Here is an 18,025-nt window from a genome sequence, read left to right on the forward strand (position 1 = left end):
CGCACTCGCGGTCGAGAAGGCGGTACATGTGCGTCCCCGACTCCACCTCACGCCGCTTGCACTCCACCAGGCTCTGGGTGTTCACGACCTCCCCGCGCACGTTGCTGAGATGCTCCTTCATGAACTGTAGCCGCCGCCGCAGGTCTTCTATCTCACGTACCTTATCATCGCACAGCTGCTCGTGGCGCGACAGCTGCGCCGTCAGCTCCTTGTTTGTTGCGTTCAGCAGCTCCAGCGGAAGTGCCTCCGCCGTCGCATCTATAACGTCCACGTTCATAACGACTCTGAAGCACAGAAAACAACATGGAGGGGAGTAAACAACAAGAAACATAAGGACAGAACGGCCCCATCCAAAAGAAATTTTAAAACTGCGCGCGCAAAAAAAAAAAAACAGAAAAACAGGAAAACATAATATATATTTGCGCGTTTTGTGGAGTGGGGAGAGGGTCAACACGCACTCGTGAGGGGCAGTTGAATATACCACAAAAGAGCGTAAGGTGGCGCCAAACGGCACAAACAAACGTGCGATAGAAGTTAAACAAGGACTATCTCTGCTGCAGAGGCTGCAGTTCAACCTCGGCTGCTGCTGTTATTAATCTCATAGCTGATAGCATCGTCCGGGCGTTGTCTCAGCAGGCGCAGCCGCATTACTTTTACACGAGGGAAAAAGAGAGTAAAACGGACCAACAGAAACGCCGAAATCTACTTTTCCCAAGTCTCCTACGTTCCCCCGTTGGAAATTCACTTGTAAAGATGCGGCGGGAGGGTCAAACTGCCGCCGTGGAGGTAAAATGCTGCGCCCATTGAATCACCGACGCAAAATCCCCCGAAGTTGGGAGCAAAAAAGCAGCCCCTTTATTTGTTAAGGCCTCACGCTTCTCCCGTGATCTCGCTTCTTGACGCTTCTCTGCTGGTTGACTAATTCACATCGTGGCATACGTTGATCTCACTTCTCCCAGTGTGTGTCTGCAGTCTAGCCGCTGCTGCATATGGGCCGGAGGAGGGGAGAGATTCTTTTTTTCTCTGAGAAAATGGTAGATTTCCCTCACGTTTTCCATGTCAAACCACAGCGAAAATGACGAAAGGTTTCGACTGGGGAGAGCCGCAGCACCGACGTCTCCGCTCGTTTACCGGGGGCAACGCCCGACACCAGTGCGGGTCGCCCCTGACTGAAGTCCAGCCACCAGTTAAAGCTGCATTCAAAGGAGAACGAGGTTAGAACGTTGAACGCGTCGGCGACGCCGCGCGGGGCTCCAGAAAAGGCAAACCCAACAGACGCCCGTGGTGGTGTGGTAAACGAGTCCACAAAGCAGGCATTTGCGTAGAGCATCCACGAGGGAGTTTTCCACCTTGTTGAGCCCCTCTCACGTCGACGCCCACTAGACGCCAGCTCTGCAGAGACGAGTGTGTACCAGCGTGAGACGTAGTGCATCGAAGCGTAGTCGTCCTTGAAGCCACGCACAAGATTCGCGTCCCACCTCGGCCCTTGCGTCGCCCAAAACAGACTGTGTGCAGAGCCACTGCTGAGGTGGGGCGAGGCGGCACCAGCATGGCCACCGTCGTTTACCAGGACGAGTTCCTCCGAGCACTGTAAAGCGAGTGGCCGCACGAGTGCAGACTGATTACGGACGGAAACAAGAGCGCGTTTAAAAACAGGCCATTCCATCCACCACTCTGTTTTCACCTTGCCGAATACTGTCCAAGGTCTTCCCTCGTTGACGTACTCCACACCTGGCCCCGCAGCCCACTGCAGATGGTACGTGGCACTGGGAAACCAGCGACGCAGCTGCGGCGTGGTAAAGCGCTGCACCGCACTGTCGTAGCCATCTAAAACTACCAAAGAGGCAATGGCCCGCTCCTTCTCGAGTGACTGCGGTGAACGGGGTGTCACGCGGTAGGCGCTGTCCAACGTGAGGGAGTATCGGGGGTTCTGAAAAAAAAATGAGGCGCGTGCTCCGCTGTCGCAAAAGTTAAGGGCAAGCGGCTTTGCTTTAAGCTCCGGCTGGATATCCGCTCCGGCGTCTGTGTTGGCGGGAGGACTGAACAAACGCTCCGTGGTCTCATTATTGGCGTATACCTCCACCCGCACGGCATCTACACCGCTAAACAGGGGGAACCGCAGTGTGGTGGCGGCAAACTTGCGGGAAAAGGAGACATTGAAAATAATGCTTCTCAGCAGTTCGTGCAGCGACCCTCGCCCCCCTTCAACCCTGCCCGCGTTGTCGTTGCCCACACGTCTGGGCCTTCGGCCAACCGTGCCTCGAACAACGTACGGCAGCTCCTGCGGCTGCGTGGCATCCACACTGACATCGTGCATCCACTGAGGAAACACTAGAAACGATGTCGGGCCAACAGAGTGCGGGGGGAGAAAGTATCCCCCAAAAAAAGGGCGGGGCGCACTCGTCAAGTCACGCGGTCTACCCGCTGCCGCAATTGCCTTTGAAAGGCGCGTTTGTTCTCTCTTGCGCACCACCTCTGTGAAGATATAACGTGAGGGCTCCAACCGCATCTGCTCCTTCTGCGTCCCTGAGGCAGACCTCGGGTGAGAATCTTGGACGCTCACAGTGACGTCACCGTGCCCATCTGCTGATTTGCCCTCCTCCCAGCGCACTGCCGTTGTGTTGGATTGGAGGTTGTCCGTCCGCGGCGGAGTCGCCTCGTAGACTGGCGAACGTCGCGAAAAGTGCGCCCACCGGTGCGTGGCGCAGGCGGACAAGTCATTCCCCACCCTTGCAAAAAGTACGTCCGCATCTGCCACGGCGTGGCTCGGCTGCGCTGCGCCATCTCCACGGGAATAGCGGCTCCTGAGCCACTGCAGGCACGCGTCATCCTGGCTGAGTTTGGTGGTGTGTAGCTCGAAGTGCGCCGCGGGTGGTAGAGCGGCTGCGTCCACTGTGGGCGCCATAACAATTCCCGTCGTCCCAGTCGCAGCGGAATCTCTTTCTCCTATGCTGGCCGCAATGGCACGAAGTGGAAAGTGTGGGGGAAGAAAAAAGGAAGGGAAAACAAAACAAAAAATAATAATACACAAATACATCAACTAAAAAAAAAAAAGCGTGTTGTACGACCGAGGTGCAAGGTTTGGTTCGTTTGCCAAACATTCCAACCACAACAACGAACAGCCCAACAGAATGGCATCCATGTAATCACTATCTCGCATACGCACGCCGTCACCGCTGTATGTTTTGTTTCTCTCCACTCTCTTCCCTCCTTGCGCTATAAGTCACTTGTGTTGATGTGCAGTCGCCGGTACCATCCTTCCACGAAGCTTCCCACAGACAACTGCAATGCAATGCGAAAACGGCACATGGCACGTAATAACACTTCCCACGTCGTCCCTTTGGAGTCTGTCTGTGCTTGGGCATTGCCGTTAAAGATTTCGTTTCGTTTCTCAAAATTGAAATGTATGCTTGCACTCTGCGTTGAGGTGTGTGGAGGGTGGAGCACTATTTTGCCAGGCGCGACATCACCGCCTACGCCGTGGCGGCGGCAGCCTGCAGCTCAACGGTCCTGAGCACCTCGCTCATCTGCAAGCGGCGTGCCTTTTCGGCAATAAAGCGCCACACCACCGATGACTCCCGCACACGTCTTAGCGGGGTTGCCTGCACCAACTCCACAAATTTGACAAGGTCCTCCTTCGTGAGCAGCAGGTCCCGCGGTGGGCGCAGCACCATTTTGTTGTCTGCGGTGATGACCTCCTCACCGCCGCCGCCAAGCTTCGCAAGAACACTGCGACTGAGGTGCCGCACGACGGTCGGCTGCAGTGTGTTGGGGAAGGCCTGAACGAAAAGGTGTGTGGCCTCCAGCACATCAAACGCGCTCACCTCCGTTAGGGCCTGCTTGAAGTCCACCTGAAGCACTCCAGGGGTCGGTCGGTACTGCCCGTACGTCTTGAAATCGTTCACAACCATAATCTTGTGAAACGTCTCACGCACGTCAATGTCCAGGCGACTGTAGTACTCGTCATCCCCCTCCGCGGCGCTCAGGCTTCGCCGCTCCTCAATGAGCTTGGCAATTCGTCCAGAGGCGTCAGGGTGGTGCAGCTGTCGGCAGAGATCTGCAAAGATGTCAACGTGCGTGAGGGAGACGACATGCAGCTGCATGAGGAAACTGAAGCGACCCGCAAAGACCTCCATCAGACGCGTCAGCGGGTCCAGGGCGTCCAGCGGAACCTCCTCCTTCATCTGTATTTTCAGCAGAGCAACGGCCACCGCACACATATCGTTCGGAAGAATGAGCCGCGGCGTAGCCACATCCACACCTGTGTACACCGCCTCGCACAGCATAAGAAGTTTTGAGAGGTTGCGCGGTAACGGCACCTCCGCGGGGGAAACGATGCGAACCACTTCCAACACATCCTCTGGAAGGACAGCCGTGGCCCCAAGAGTGTCAGCAATGTGGTCAATAATGGGTTCAATAAGCTCCAGGTCAGTGGTCCTAAAGAGGTACAATGCCCGCAGGAGTCGAGAGAAGCTGGGTGGGGGGAAGCACTGCAGCGTGGGAAGGATCAGTGGCACTATCGTGGGACGTAGGTACTGCTGGTGCGGCGCCCCAAAGCGAGCAAGCACGAGAAGGAGCTTGGTAAACATCGATGGCTTCAGCTCCGTCAAACGCTTGAATCGTTCCCTTGCCTTTATCACCTGCAACAGCTGCGGGTCTAGATCACCACCACCCACCGTCGCGGAGCCGTCACCACCGCCCTCTGTATTTTCAGCCTGCACTGCAGCGTTGAGCATTTCCTTGGCGTCAGCGTCAGTGTCGGTCGCTCCATGCATGCGCTGCAACTCCAGCAACCTCTGGCGCTTCTTCTCGGACTTGACGTTGGCGTCGATAGTGTCGTAAATGCAGTTTGCCAAAAACCTAAAGTTATTCATCTGGTCGTGCCCCATCTTGTACAGGTTTACAAAGGCGCGATAGCTGGGAAGGGCGCCCAACGGCTTTCGCTTATTAAGCACGGCGAAGCGGCGCCCAAGCAGCGCAAGGAATCCATTCGGTGGGACAATCTTGGCGCGTGCAAACGCCGTCAGTACACGCACCAATTCATGTGGATCCTTGTAGTGGTTGACGTGGTGCACGAGAAACACCCCCAATGCCTGAAAGAACTGCAGGTCTCTCTTTCGCCGGCCCGCACTCATGCCCATGACAATAATGCAGCGAAGCACACCGGCCGGGTTTAGTTCGTCACGCGCCTGAAGCAGGATGGGGTCCAGCGTGGGTGTTTTGGCCTCATGCGCGTAGACCTCACCAGCATCGTCGTCGTCATCCCCGGCGTTGTCAAGGTCATCCATGGCATTGGGGTCATTTTCTGCGCGCAATGCCCGCTTCGGGGGCTGTGCGGCTTCTTTGCCGGCAACAGATGCGAGCTGGGCGATGCGGTCACGCACCATATCCTTAAATACAATGCCGTACCGAACGAGCGTCGAGCGGGCCCAGTGGCACTCCACGATGTCGAGCATCTGCAAAAGGTGAAGTTCATTCAGCCGTTCCATGACTACCGGAAACAAGACGTGCTCCTCATCGGCAGAGACAAGACGGGGATTTTCCGTCGCACGGAGATACAGCACGACCATCTCCACCAGCTCAGCAGGGTCCAATGACCGAACAACGGCTTGTCTTTCAACGATGGGATGCGCCACAGCCGGGCCCATGGCATCACCCTCTGTCTGCAACAGGGCATCGATGGGAGGTGCATATGCTGCTGCCTGCGTCTCCTGGAGTGTTTCCTCCGCGTCTGCCGCGAACACCCTCGTCCACCCTTCGGTGGTGCTGCGGCGTGTAGGGGGTGGGTGCGCCATCTCGTCAATGTCGTCATCATCCTCCTCCTCGCCGCCACCATTCACGGCGTCTGCGAAAGCGTCTGTGTGTGTGCCTCCGCCGATGTCGGCAACGTTGCCAAACCGCGAGACCGCCATGGCGGTTCCGAGAGCTGATGCCCGGCGCGGAATTTGGCCGCCTCGAGGTCCGCCACGTCTTCATCGGCCGATGCGACACGACAAACGGCGCGCTTGGGCCTACGGACAGTGGTCGTGCCGGAAACTGCGGGTGGGGCGTCCTGCGTGGTGCAGCGTGCCAGTCCGCACACAACGTGGCTGGCGCTGATTGGGCCCCGCAGCGCCCCCCGGCAACAGCAACGGTACATTGGTGGCAGCGCCGCTCCTTCTCCTTGCACGATTGCCTTCGCTCCTCTCGCCTCCTCGCGTGCGTCCTCTCACGGAGTGGCCGGGGGGATCCAAAAACTAAACTGCAGGGAAAACGACGAAGCAGAGCCACAGGAAGGCAGGAAAAAAAAAAAGCTCCACACACTCGCACACACAAAAGAAATGTCTTTCACTGTCGTGAAGGGCATCGCCACGGCAGTGTCTGCAGAAAAAGCAAAAATTTAAAAAAACGGGATGGAACAATTCATGTAATCAAAGACGCATTAGAAGTAATATGTGATATATTCCCACCTATTAAATTACTCCGCTACGTGAGGGCCTTGCGGAGCATTTCCTGCGAAAAGGACTGCTCCTGCGCCCCACCAAACCTGCGCGCCAGCTCAGCGGTGTATTCCCACAGACTGCGCTGTTGGCGCGCCAACTGAAGTGGGGCGTTCACCACGAGTTCCTGAAAGCAACGTACATTCCCGGCGTCACACTGACGGCGGCCCAGAACACGAAGCACATCATTGTCTGTAGACTCCGGCGTAATCTTCGCACTCCGAATGCGTGTGTCAATGACAGAAGCAACCTGCTGCTCCATCCACGTGGAGAATGGACGTGCAGGTGGTGTTTTGTGAAGCGACGCCAACGCGCTTGCTGCAGCTGCAGGGCCTCTCAGGTGCAGCTTTTGCATGACGTTGGCCCCCATAAAAATACTGTAGAGGCCGAGTCGCTGAAAGCTGTCGCGGATCCGCTCCTCCTCCTTTTTTGAGAGGGGCATGCGCATAACTGTCTGTCGTTCATACACGGAGATGAGGTCGTCGTACACCTTCCTCGCAGACTTCGTTACCACGCTGCTGGAAAACACCTCACTGTCGCTCACGCTCGATGTTGCATCCCCCGCCGTGTCGTGATCCGGCAACGCCGTGGCATCCGTGTCGCCGCCGCCTTGCAACTCCGCATGCGCGTTACGCCCATTCACGAGTGTGTTACGGTTCTCCCAGAGCTTGGCGGTGCGGGGGTACTGCGGCTGCTTCCGCATGCCGAGAATGACCGTGTGCTCCAGCACGCGGGAGACGATGGAGATGGGCACCACCCCAAGTTCCAACATGGCGTTTAGCGGATCTGCAAACGAGTCTACCATCGTCCGCACCCGCACGCCAACGGAGGAGGAGGGCGCGTACAGTCGCGAAAAAGCGTAGAGCAACTCCACCCATGCCAGAATCTGCGACGCGCGCATGTGCCACTTGAGCGTGTCACAGAGATGAAAGATGTGATCCACAAAAGGGACAAGAGTCAGGCGTGCAAGCAATGCAGGTTTCTGCAGGATTGTTCGCAAGGCGGCCTTGGTTAAGGCGAGCGAGCAGGGGTACGTGGCCCCGCGCCGCACAATTGTGTCCACAATTGTCTGCACGAGGTGTGGTGAGTCGCAGCGGGTCTGTCGGACGCAGGTGGTGAGGAGCAGCAGCTGATCCCGGTCCAGGTACCGCACCATGGGGGAGAGCAAATCCTCCGAGAGCCGTGCCAGCGACACATGTAAGTCCACCCCCAGCTCCCCAGCGATGCTCAGCAGGGAAAGCAACTCCGCTGGCGACAAGTCCGCGGCCTGCTTCAAGCGCTGCGCCACAGCTCGGCGTGAAAGCGGCGCCCCACGTGGTTTATCCTCAGCAACGTGGGTAGCCTCCACCTCAAAGACGATGTTTTTAAGTGCCTTGTCTACAAAGTCAAAGATGAGAGGAACATCGCCACACCACTGCTCCCGCCGCAGCACACGAAGCACGCGAAACAGTTGTCTGGTGGTAAGCCCAGAGAAGACGTGGCCCACCACCACGGAATGAGCGGCGGTGGCTTTCTTCCCATCCTCCTTCTTGCCTTTGTCCTTTTCCATGCAAATGGCATCACCGACCTTGTCCCGCAGCGAGCGATTTAGCGTCGAGAGCTTGTCGACAACGCGCCGCCAGAAATGGTGCGGGGCGTGTGTCTTGGCACTGTTCACAGACCACATAAGTTGTATCAGGAGCTCTGGGTCGTCGAGGGTTTTGAGGTCCAGTAGGGCACACTCCACGACAGATCCCATGAGCGAGACCTGGCCCACAAACAGACGGGGGCAGCGCATTAGGAATATTCTGGCCTCCGCTGGGGTTAACGTGTTATCCTGCATCACTGCTACAGCCCACGCCCGCAAGCTTTGCACAAGAAACGCGTGATGGCGCACACCCACAACGTCCATAAAATAATTTGGCCAGCGTGGCCGTAGAAGACGTGCAGCCACGGCGAGTGGAACCTCCCTCCGCTCCACGATCCGTGCCACCTCGTGCAGCAGAATGTCTCGCTGAAGGGGAGAAAGACGGGGTTGCTTCGCTCGCATCTTCAGGTACTGCTGCCGCACAGCAGCCACTTTAGAGCGACTAAGTAACGCCATTTCCTCTTCACGTCGGAGGTACGTGCTTATGACACGAATGAGCTGCACAGAGGACAACCCGGGCAGCGACGGCGATTCTACCGCCACCCCACCCACATCCTTGGCTGCTGCTGCTGCAGTGAGGCCCGCAGGTTTCGTTGTCTTCATGTTGTCTCGCACGGCCGCTGAAGGGGGATTTTTCAGCAGTTCCTCCACCACAAACGCCAGGAGCTGAAAAAGCGGCATCGAGGGGGACTGCAAAACGGTTTCCTGCGGCTGCGGTGCACTCGCGGTGGTGGTCTCTGAAGCTGACGCCTGGCGTGATGCCGGAGAAGGCGCCACCGTACAACAGCGGTGTAGCACCGACGGCGCTGCAGAAAATCTGCGTGTGACCAACACGAATCGCCACATTTCCTCTCGTCCCTACTCCCCTAAAAAAAAAAATATCAATGAATGCGTGTGTGTGTGTGTATGTGCGTTTGTGTGCCGTTATCTTTTTTCTTTTTTACCAGTTAGTGTTGGTCCTCTCCACCCCTACAAAAATACCCGCCACGCAACGAAGAGAGAACCAGCAGAGAAACAAAGAGTGGCATCAAAGCAACAGAACATATATATATATATATATATATCACCGCAGGCAACAGAATAGGTGAATGCACGCAAATATCATTCACCGTGTTTACACAAAAAAGTTGAAGAACACTTCTTTGGGTCAATCCAACCAAAAAAAACACCGCAAAATGGATGTGAAGTAACGAGAGCAGACCCCTTTGCATGAGAAGTGGGCGGTTTAACGTTCAGCAGCCACACACAATGGGCACGACGACGTTCCTAAGCAAAGCTCACAACAGCCCCAACACCGCCACATTATCTGGCGCCCAGAAGTCACGTCTTCCCGGTAAGGCGGCAAAGTCAAGGGTGGGTGCAAGCCCTTTGCCCGCCTTTCCTCCGCTAGCCACCGCCGTGCGGAGAAGTCGCGTGCCACAATGTACGTCTCCGGACCCTCAGGTCTACAGTCGGAAGGTTTATGCACATGCACGCAATGGAAGTAGCGTTTGCAGGCCTCCAGTAATGCGTTGAAGTGCGTGGAGTGCATTGCCTTTGTCACAAATGTCTTTGTCCGTCGTGCCGATGTGGTGTGCGCAGGCAAGGCAAAGAAGGAACAGGCTAGCCGCAGCGCCCCGAGAGCCATTTGATTTTGGCCATACGTCACGGAAAACGATGACTGTGCCTTCACGACTGAGACTCCGTCATGGAGAACGACATGCACGTCTCTTCCTGGACCGCCTCCCGCGCCCTGCAGCCTCCGTAAGAGGCTGGATGTGTGCGCCATGACGCGTATGTGGTCGTTGATATCACATACAACGGGCAGCAAGCCCTGCATGGGCTCAATAGGGCGGTTGTCAAAGGCAACCACAACGGGCTGGAGGCCCGCCGCGGAGGTAGCGGCTGCGCAGGCCATTCTCTCCAGCGCCACCTCTGCAAACCCCCCAGGCGCCGCTGCGAGATCCACGACGGTACAGCAGGGCGGCGCAAAGATGTGGAACACCGCATCCAGTTCCAACAGTTTGTGTGCGGAGCGGCATCGATACATGCACCGACGGCAAAATTCCCTCGCACTACCCCCGGTAAGAGCAAAAACAAAAAAAAACAAGAATGGTAGAGAAGTGCCCGGACGCACACACATGTAACAACAAATAGTAATTTCACATACATTTTCTTTCCTTTTTCAAGTGGGCGTGCCCACACTTTGCGTTACACTCCCATTGCCACTTAACACGGACTAGGCTTCGTTATTCCCATGATGTGAGGGGTCTCACAGCACCGCGTGAGGGTGGAAAGGAGTCCCGCGCGAGCGTGCTCCCGTGACCACATACAGTCATCCCTTTCAACGCGTCCTCCCAATTCATAACAACCATAATTTGACGGACTGTCCAAAAGAGATGTGCGTCCAGCCGGCTTTGCATGGAAGCGAGGATGTTGTCTTCAATACGGCTGCTCAGCTGATGTGGGTGCCCATTGCCGGTAGAGGTAGGAGAGGCGTCAGTAACGCCTACCTCCAGTGAATTCTTGAAAAGGAAGTGGTTGTCTTGGATGAAGCTCAGCCTCCTCGACGCACACGAGCGCGGGAGAAGAAATAATTCTGCAGACGTGTCACAAGAACTTAACTGGGTCTCCCCGTGTTGGCGCTTCGGTTGATGGATTCGTCCCTGACCATGGTGATGGTAGCAGTCGGCTCCATGGCGTTTCAATTGCATTTGCCCCAGCGTGGGAGACGCCTCCACGCCGTGTCCCTGAGACAACAGTGGCCCTTGCGAGGCGGAGGTCCTCGGAGCCTGTGGCAACGAGGACTGGGACGTATGACATTCGAACTGAGCCTCTGGGAAAGGCGGTACGACGTGTCCTCGACCAGGCCATTCATGTGGCGCCACCAGGTCGTCGAGGCTGCTTGCGGGCCGCGGAAGTGGAGATTCACATTGCTGCTCCGTCTGTGGTTTCCCCCGCGAACGCCCCCCAAGTGCCCGCTCCAGCTGACCTTTACGCCGCAGCAGATAAAATTCCTCAGTGGAAAAAAGCAATCTGAGTGCCCACTGGGGCCGTGAGGGGGCATCCAACATGTGCAGCAACGTCTGTATCGGGACCCTGTGAAGAGCGGCCTGCAGCACACTCCAGAGATGGTCGGAAACGGCATGGTGTCCCCGCTCACGATCGGTCTGAAATTCAGCGAGGGAGAGACCCGTAACGTCCGTAAGGAATAACGTACGAAAGACCCTCTCGCCGTCACCTTCGTGCAGCTGCCGCGTTTTCGCACCCACTCTTCGCTGGCATATGCACTGATGCATGAGCTGCAGGATGCCTTGCGCAAAGAGAAAGACATCCATCTCGTATGGTGTCCACTGGGCAGCGCATTCCGTGTGTGGCGGCAAAAACACATTTGCGGATCCTACAGGATATGTTATCGGGGACTTTACGGCAGCACCAAAGCAGCCGAGTTTGTAATGTCTCGGGTTGCAGATAAACAGGTTGAATGGCAGTGGGTTTCCGTGAATAATGCGAGCTGCGTGAAGGCTCTCCATCGCCAGAAGACCGTGTTGGAGCACGCACGACCAAAAGTCTTCCGGCGGAACGCGGAACTCCGCGCCTCGAATCTGGTGTGGGTCGAGCGCCCACTCCATCACATTTCCCATGGGAAAGTACTCTGTCTGCAGCAGGAATGCCATTCTCTCTTGTGCGTCGGGGGCTACAACGCCGTACGGTGTCACCGTAAAATACCGCGTAATGTGATCAGCCGCCTGCTGCCGCAGCGCGCTCACCGGTGCGTTTCCAAGAGTGAGGCACTCCAGTTCCCTCTGCAGGGAGTTCCTCTGGCTGCATGGGATCTCCTTGACGACATACGGAAGGCCATCCACGCGATGCGTCACGAGCCAAGCAACGCCGTTGCATTCCAAATGGATGGGAACAAAGTCGTACGCCTTTCGCCACGCCAGCCAATGCAGAAATTGATACCGATGATGACTGCGAAAACGATCCCCCGGTTCTACTTCTTCCTCTTCCCCATCATCACTCAACGGGCGTCCCACAACAGGATAGTCACCGTTGCTTGAGAGTCGCAAGGGGGACTCGCTACAGAAGTGCAGTTTATGCGGCGCTTGCCCCAACGTTCCCGTGGAGTTGAGGCATTGGGAGTCTACGCGAATCGACAAGGATGAATAAAAAGGTGAATAACACGTATTGAACCCAACTTCTTTGGCTGTGGTCCGTAATGCATGCACGCCAGCAGATGGGGCACACCGTGCCGTGCCGCTCGCTAACCCCTTGAGGCCTGGCAAGGGAGAGCAGCACCCCCATTCCTGGCCGCACAGTTCATAAAAGTTGCGGGTCTCCAAAAGCTTTTTGGGTATATGCTCAAACGAGCTCTGGCTCTCCGTGGAGTAGCGTGTAGGTGCATCCCACACCCCGTCCCGGGGGTTATCCGGCGAGCTGCGACACGCCTTACTAAACGCGACCTGCACGTCAGCACAGTCATCGGAGGCTCTACAATCATCTGCCAGGGGATGTTGTGCACTGAAGGCGTCCACCGCGGCTGCAGGCCTGGCGTTGCCCCGCGGCGCAACTTCCGGCTCGACTGGAATGGAAGAAAGGTCCAAGAACTCTTCCTCCCCCTTGCAGATGCCACCTAAAGCACTCGCAGCTTTGCCATCCCTTCTTGCGGGGAGGCAACTCAAAGGCCGGAAAGCTTCTTCTCGCCCCGTGCCGGCGATGGGAGCCGTTTGCTCAAGTGCGACGACACATGCGTCCACACGCCGCAAAATCGCGTCCGTTGTGGAAGCCACACTGTCATCCCACTCCTCCCCCGTATGCAGCTGAAGCAAGGCCTGCCTTTCACCAGCGTATTCCCGATAAGGTGAGCACGGGTTTCTATTGGGTAGCAGAACATCTGCATGGGTCTTGTGCGGCAGCATACCACGAGTTTCCCCCAATTCCACACCGATGCTGGTCAGCGATGGGGCACGTCGGTGCGTCGACGGCGTCCAGAGTCGAGTGGAGGGTGGTCGGGCCGATTTTTGTGGCGTCACAAGACCCGCCGTCCAGAATGGCGTAAGGCAGTGAATGATATTCTCAACGGGCGTATGCACCGAAGAATGTGACGAGGTACTCTGCCTGTCCTCGGCGTCGTCCAGGCCCTGGCGATCCTCCTCAGCCGCTGGGGCTCCGTTGCACGGCGTCTTCGCCGTTTCCTCGAAGGCTTGCGTCAACTCCCTGGTGTTGGAGAAACAACATCCGCCATCGTTGCAGAATAATAATTTGTCCGCTCCTGCAAACATTGTTGAATGATCTATATTGCTGGGCAGGGAATGACACGTCTTGCTGTTCGGCTGGGTGGACTGGGCAGCAGTAAGAAACTCAAGGTCTAACCTTGCAGAGACATCGACGTCATCGCAATCCACTTTTAGAAACGTCGGAGTCAGCAACCGTGGCTTTGTCTTGTGAAGCTCCTCTGCCCCGTAACTTCTACTCCGCGATAACTGAGGCGACGTGGAGCAGCGCAGTATCACTGTTTTGGAGTTCACTGGTGTCAGTGCGAGGGAACTCGGCTGGTAGATGTGCCTGGCAGCCGTGCGTGGGGGATACCCTTGAAACGGCGATCCGGCATCGTCCAGCAGGCTTGCCACAGAGGAACGAGGTGTTTGCATCGGCGCGCCGTTTCACGCACACGCACTTGTCGTCCGGTTGTATTGCTATTTATTTCCAGTTTTTGTGTATAGATACGTATGTACCTGCCCTGGGGCCCTACGCAGGCTCCTATTGGTCTATGCTGAGTCACTGCTCTCACGCTTGCGGGCATGTCGAGCGGCACATACACGCAACCACGCAAACGATGGCGAGATGAAAGACAAAAAAAAACATTCACAAGAGAGGGACAAAAGGGCCAAACGAAAAGGAAACGCACATGGCAGCACAACAGACGCAACCGCCATGCTAAGCCCACGCAATACCGCCCAAAAAGCAAAACACACGTGAAGAGTGGGAGCGCAGCGTACAAACGACATTACAGCATGCAGTAGCAACACACATATGCAAAAGCATATATATACACAGAGAGGGAGAGCGAATTCCGTTCAGGGGCGCCCGCACAACGGCAGCTCAAAGCCTAGTCGGCGGATACTCTTCACACACAAAACGGTCTATGCAAGAGCTTCAAAGCAACGTCGTGCTGCCTCACGCCATTCCACAAAACTCGCACTCGCGCCCTTCTCAGAAAGATACAAGGACCCAAACACCAAAAGACCAAGAGATGCAAAGTCACACACAACCAAATTAGAGGCCCTAATAAGTGGAAAGATAACATCTATAACAAGACCGTACAGTGCCACCTCTGTGGCAGCAGAGAGACTCGCGCCGTTACTGTTCTTCGCAGCGCGCTTGGCATCAATCATTCCTTTGAGTTGACGTTGCTCAGCTTTCGCACGCGCAAAAACGGTGGCGGTTTTGGCCCCACCATCTGCCTTAGCCTCTAGTTGTTTCCTCTCCGCTTCAAGCAAACACTGCATCGCTGGAATGTCCGTGGTGCGAATGAGGCCGCTTTTGTCGACATCCATCAATGTGAAGGCCTTCCGCAAAATGGAGGTGCGTGATAGCATCAACTTTTTCCGGTGGGAAGCCCTCAGTTCCCGCGGCTGCGCTGTCACAGAGCGCTGCAACTCCGCGTAGAGACCCTCCGATGCCGCGCACTGAAGCTTCACTGCCTCGTAAAACTCATCCCGTTGCTGCGGAGTCAGGCGGGTCCCTGTCATGAAAAAAAGAGCATCCGGTGAGCACGGGGGCCAAATGATGCCCAGAGTCTGGGCGAGCTTCGAAGCGCCATCACGTGCAGCTGCATTGTGAAGCTGAGGAAACCACCCGCCGCGTGTCGCCTGCACCGGAGCAGGTTGGGGTTCCTGCAACGCTGGTGCGGATCGTCTTGCCTTGGCAGCCTTGAGCAGCCTGGCGTCGGAAACGCCGCGATCGCACCTTCGCCTAGACAACCCTGGACCACGCGGAACGGTACCGTTCGGGGGCACCGAAAGTGCCCGTTTTGAGGATCCTGGCAGTAAACTTCTTCTGGGCTGTGGGACGTGGGAAGTGCTCCTTGTAGCCGCATCCGCAGGGTTCCGCATGGCGGTGCGCCTCTGCCTTAAAAGGTCTGCAAACCCACCCAGCGCGACAGTCGTCGGTTGTTTCTCCTTCGCGCCCGTGTCGAGAGGGCAAAGAAGATTCTCCGGTTGGCGTGCCTTCGCAATGAGTTTTATCAAACGCGCAATCTCCTCTCTCTGAACATCGTTGAAGAGACGCCAGTGCTCTGTGTACAGCTTGGCCTGCAGAATCCGCTCCTCCAGCAAGTACAGAGTAGAGACCCGCGTGGCATCCAATTGCGTTCTGGGGCATGACACCGGCACCTCCGTGAAGACGAGAGGAGGCGAACGGTCCGACGATGTTTTATCCACGGCTGTGGGTGCCTGTTTCACTTTCACTTGCTCCACCAAGTTGGAACTTCGCGAGCGTCGTTTTGGAAGTGAAGCCTTTCCCACGCCTGTCGCCGCAGACTTTGCTACACGCGAGTCCTCTTTGGAATGCACAGGGGCAGCGCCTTGGCGCGTGCGCGTTGCCCCCAGGTGTGCCCCACTGATCTCAGAGGTAAGTATTGTGGGCAAAGCAGAGCCGTGATTCAGAGCTTCCTCATGTGCTGCAACCGACGATGGGGATGAAGGAATGCTCCCTGTCGACTTGTTATTGGTTGTGTTCTCCGCCAGCGGCAAAGATGGGATACGTTTGCCGCGCGTAGACGCTGGGTGAGCGCGCTGAGGCTGGTTTGCGTGCGCCGTTCCCTTTGCGGTATTCTCCTTAATTGGCGCATCCTCGCCTCGCCGTGCCTGCACGGCACGGGATGACCGAATCTTTTTCGCCAATACATCCCCTTCTGCCTCTTTCGTCGCGTGCAACGTGGGAACGACGGGGCTTGCCGTGTCCTTGTCTAGCGGCGGGGTGCTTGTTTCCCCGGGAGCGGTGTCATCCGTTTTTGAATCATCCACCACTTGGAAGATGATGCTATCGTTGGGCACAATCTCGGTGTGCGGCATGACTCCTGGCCGTGAGCGGATGGAGCCCTCCATATAAAAATGAATCGACTCATCATCGCAATCTGTCCTTTGACTACCGGAGCGGCCTCTGTCCGTCCGGTGTGCCTCGTATCCGCCGGCATCGTGCGTGGGAGGGAACTGGGGCGTGTTGACCGCTGTCGCGACCCCCCCAGTCGCTGTCGAGGCGTTAGTTTCGGCGCCATCAATGTGAAAGCAAATGCTCTCGCTGTGCTCAGAGGCCCAGTCGTCGTGGCTCCCCTCGGCGGCGGCGGATGACGACTTCGGGTGAGCTGCCTTTAAAGGAGGCGAAGCTTGTTTAACGATTTCCCGTCTCTTGGTGCGAGGAAGCGGGGGTTTGTCCAACATCAGCGGTATTTCCCGTTTTTGGTGGGAGTTGCTCTGGGGGCCGCGCGGGCCTCCCCCGTGGAGCGAGTCATTCTCGGTGTGCTCACAAAACACGATGGATTCCGAGTCACTCATTGTCGTTTCTTTGACTTTGTGTTGGTGTAGTTTTTCCCCTTTTTCCATTTGCTCTTTCCGTGATAGATAGATAGGTAGGTAGATATATTCGTTCCCCTTCCCCTTTGAAGGTGTCGTCAGGGAGCACCGCTCAGAGGGCGTTCCACAGAACTGCCCTTGTAAAACAAAAACAAAAAAAAAAGGTAGAAGACAACAGTCAGAAGCAGACTGCATGCATGACAATCCTCGCCCCCTGCTGTCTTCGTGCCCCTTCGCTCCGTCGCTATATATATATCTCTCTCCTTCTCTCCCTTCCAGTGTCTCGGTTGCCGCCGAAACGGCTACACCACGGAGAAGTTCAATGTATGACTGCTTTGGCAACGGCAGGCCAGACAAAATCAAAAGCAAGTTCAAAACGAAACGTTCAGATCTTCTTTACAACATACACCTCCTCACACACCTACAGTTATATATATAAAAAAAAACGCTTGAGCATGTTCACAGACGTTTCATATCTTCAAGTGCATGGCGTACAGTCCCAAACGCATATATTTCACTCAATACTGGAGGGTGTGTGGAGGTAGAGGGTAAAGAAATAGATAAAAAAAGTAGCACTGATTTTCCAGAAAAAGTACACCCGCTATTTTCAGCCTTATTGTTAGCTGAACAAAAGGTAAGTCAGACCGTGCAGCTATGAGAGCAACGACACCATGAATAGGCAATCATGGATCACATATAAATTGGGCATTTCTACATAGGCATAATGTTTCTTTTGATGGTTCTATTTTATATTTGTATTGTCCCCGCTTCAGTAACGAAAGTTGGGATCCCTTGGGTCCATCGGATAACTCGGTTTGGATGGCATCGCACCGGCGTACGCTACTGTAGGCTGCGGGTACTGTTGAGGCGGGTATTGTGGTGGGTACGCCTGCGGTGGGTAGGACTGTGGCGGTGGTGGATAGTACATTGGCTGAGCGGGTGAAGCGGGCGGGGCGAGGGGGTAATACATGGGCTGCTGTTGGGGATAGCCAGGCGCCGGTGGGGGTGGCTGCGACTGCGCTAAAACCACGGCAGGAACGACAGCAGGGCCAATGTTTGGATTCAACGGTGTGTTGTTCACGTTGCTGGAAATTGTCACAGGGGCGGCCACAAACGGCGGCTTCTTGCCGGCTCCCAGCGCCGGGTCATCAGCAATGTCCTCGGTGACCTTCCACGCGTCACTCGGTTTTGGGTTGCTGCCAAAGTCGCACGCCAAGGTACGCAAGTGCAACTCCGCGTTTGTCTTGGAGTGGTCCAGCAGGTACCAGTCGTCATGCACCACGCCCCGTGTCATGTTGCTCAACGACAGACGGTACGTTCCCATAAGGTCATCGGTGATGATACTTTTCCACTTCCCTACAGCTCCA

At 56.1% G+C, this 18,025-nt stretch overlaps 9 protein-coding genes across 9 annotated transcripts in view, besides 5 other annotated features; all 9 read right to left on the reverse strand.

The window, feature by feature from the left end:
• TraAM80_03113 (uncharacterized protein) lies at positions 1-331 on the reverse strand (the record flags this gene model as incomplete). Its single annotated transcript, XM_029380092.1, has 1 exon — positions 1-331. A coding segment is annotated over one exon (331 nt), but the record flags the coding sequence as incomplete, so codon positions are not given.
• Positions 332-378: 47 nt separating this feature from the next.
• Positions 379-407: a sequence feature (A-rich).
• Positions 408-1,045: 638 nt separating this feature from the next.
• Positions 1,046-2,905, reverse strand: TraAM80_03114 (uncharacterized protein; the record flags this gene model as incomplete). Its single annotated transcript, XM_029380093.1, has 1 exon — positions 1,046-2,905. One exon carries the CDS (start codon positions 2,903-2,905, stop codon positions 1,046-1,048), a length of 1,860 nt encoding a protein of 619 aa, XP_029240064.1.
• Positions 2,906-2,986: 81 nt separating this feature from the next.
• Positions 2,987-3,054: a sequence feature (A-rich).
• A 419-nt stretch (positions 3,055-3,473) lies between these two features.
• Positions 3,474-5,912, reverse strand: TraAM80_03115 (putative mitochondrial RNA binding complex 1 subunit; the record flags this gene model as incomplete). The annotated part of the gene is made up of 1 exon (XM_029380094.1): positions 3,474-5,912. The coding sequence occupies one exon, from the start codon at positions 5,910-5,912 to the stop codon at positions 3,474-3,476; it is 2,439 nt and encodes an 812-aa protein (XP_029240065.1).
• Positions 5,913-6,465: 553 nt separating this feature from the next.
• On the reverse strand, positions 6,466-8,952 carry TraAM80_03116 (putative mitochondrial RNA binding protein; the record flags this gene model as incomplete). The annotated part of the gene is made up of 1 exon (XM_029380095.1): positions 6,466-8,952. The coding sequence occupies one exon, from the start codon at positions 8,950-8,952 to the stop codon at positions 6,466-6,468; it is 2,487 nt and encodes an 828-aa protein (XP_029240066.1).
• Positions 8,953-8,995: 43 nt separating this feature from the next.
• Positions 8,996-9,027: a microsatellite.
• A 121-nt stretch (positions 9,028-9,148) lies between these two features.
• Positions 9,149-9,170: a microsatellite.
• Positions 9,171-9,331: 161 nt separating this feature from the next.
• TraAM80_03117 (putative FtsJ cell division protein) lies at positions 9,332-10,135 on the reverse strand (the record flags this gene model as incomplete). Its single annotated transcript, XM_029380096.1, has 1 exon — positions 9,332-10,135. One exon carries the CDS (start codon positions 10,133-10,135, stop codon positions 9,332-9,334), a length of 804 nt encoding a protein of 267 aa, XP_029240067.1.
• Positions 10,136-10,334: 199 nt separating this feature from the next.
• On the reverse strand, positions 10,335-13,736 carry TraAM80_03118 (transferase; the record flags this gene model as incomplete). Its single annotated transcript, XM_029380097.1, has 1 exon — positions 10,335-13,736. One exon carries the CDS (start codon positions 13,734-13,736, stop codon positions 10,335-10,337), a length of 3,402 nt encoding a protein of 1,133 aa, XP_029240068.1.
• Positions 13,737-14,228: 492 nt separating this feature from the next.
• TraAM80_03119 (uncharacterized protein) lies at positions 14,229-16,640 on the reverse strand (the record flags this gene model as incomplete). The annotated part of the gene is made up of 1 exon (XM_029380098.1): positions 14,229-16,640. One exon carries the CDS (start codon positions 16,638-16,640, stop codon positions 14,229-14,231), a length of 2,412 nt encoding a protein of 803 aa, XP_029240069.1.
• A 61-nt stretch (positions 16,641-16,701) lies between these two features.
• Positions 16,702-16,728: a microsatellite.
• Positions 16,729-17,427: 699 nt separating this feature from the next.
• TraAM80_03120 (c2 domain protein) lies at positions 17,428-17,982 on the reverse strand (the record flags this gene model as incomplete). The annotated part of the gene is made up of 1 exon (XM_029380099.1): positions 17,428-17,982. The coding sequence occupies one exon, from the start codon at positions 17,980-17,982 to the stop codon at positions 17,428-17,430; it is 555 nt and encodes a 184-aa protein (XP_029240070.1).
• Positions 17,983-18,014: 32 nt separating this feature from the next.
• Positions 18,015-18,025, reverse strand: part of TraAM80_03121 (c2 domain protein) — a gene marked incomplete at both ends in the record, with an annotated part of 744 nt that continues 733 nt past the window's right edge. The window contains one exon of the mRNA XM_029380100.1: positions 18,015-18,025. This exon is cut by the window's right edge and continues 733 nt beyond it. Within this exon, the coding sequence (XP_029240071.1) occupies positions 18,015-18,025 (11 nt within the window).

Source organism: Trypanosoma rangeli (genome assembly GCF_003719475.1).
Source record: "Trypanosoma rangeli strain AM80 chromosome Unknown Tra_15.4_contig_00078, whole genome shotgun sequence".
In the NCBI taxonomy this organism is placed as follows: domain Eukaryota; phylum Euglenozoa; class Kinetoplastea; order Trypanosomatida; family Trypanosomatidae; genus Trypanosoma; species Trypanosoma rangeli.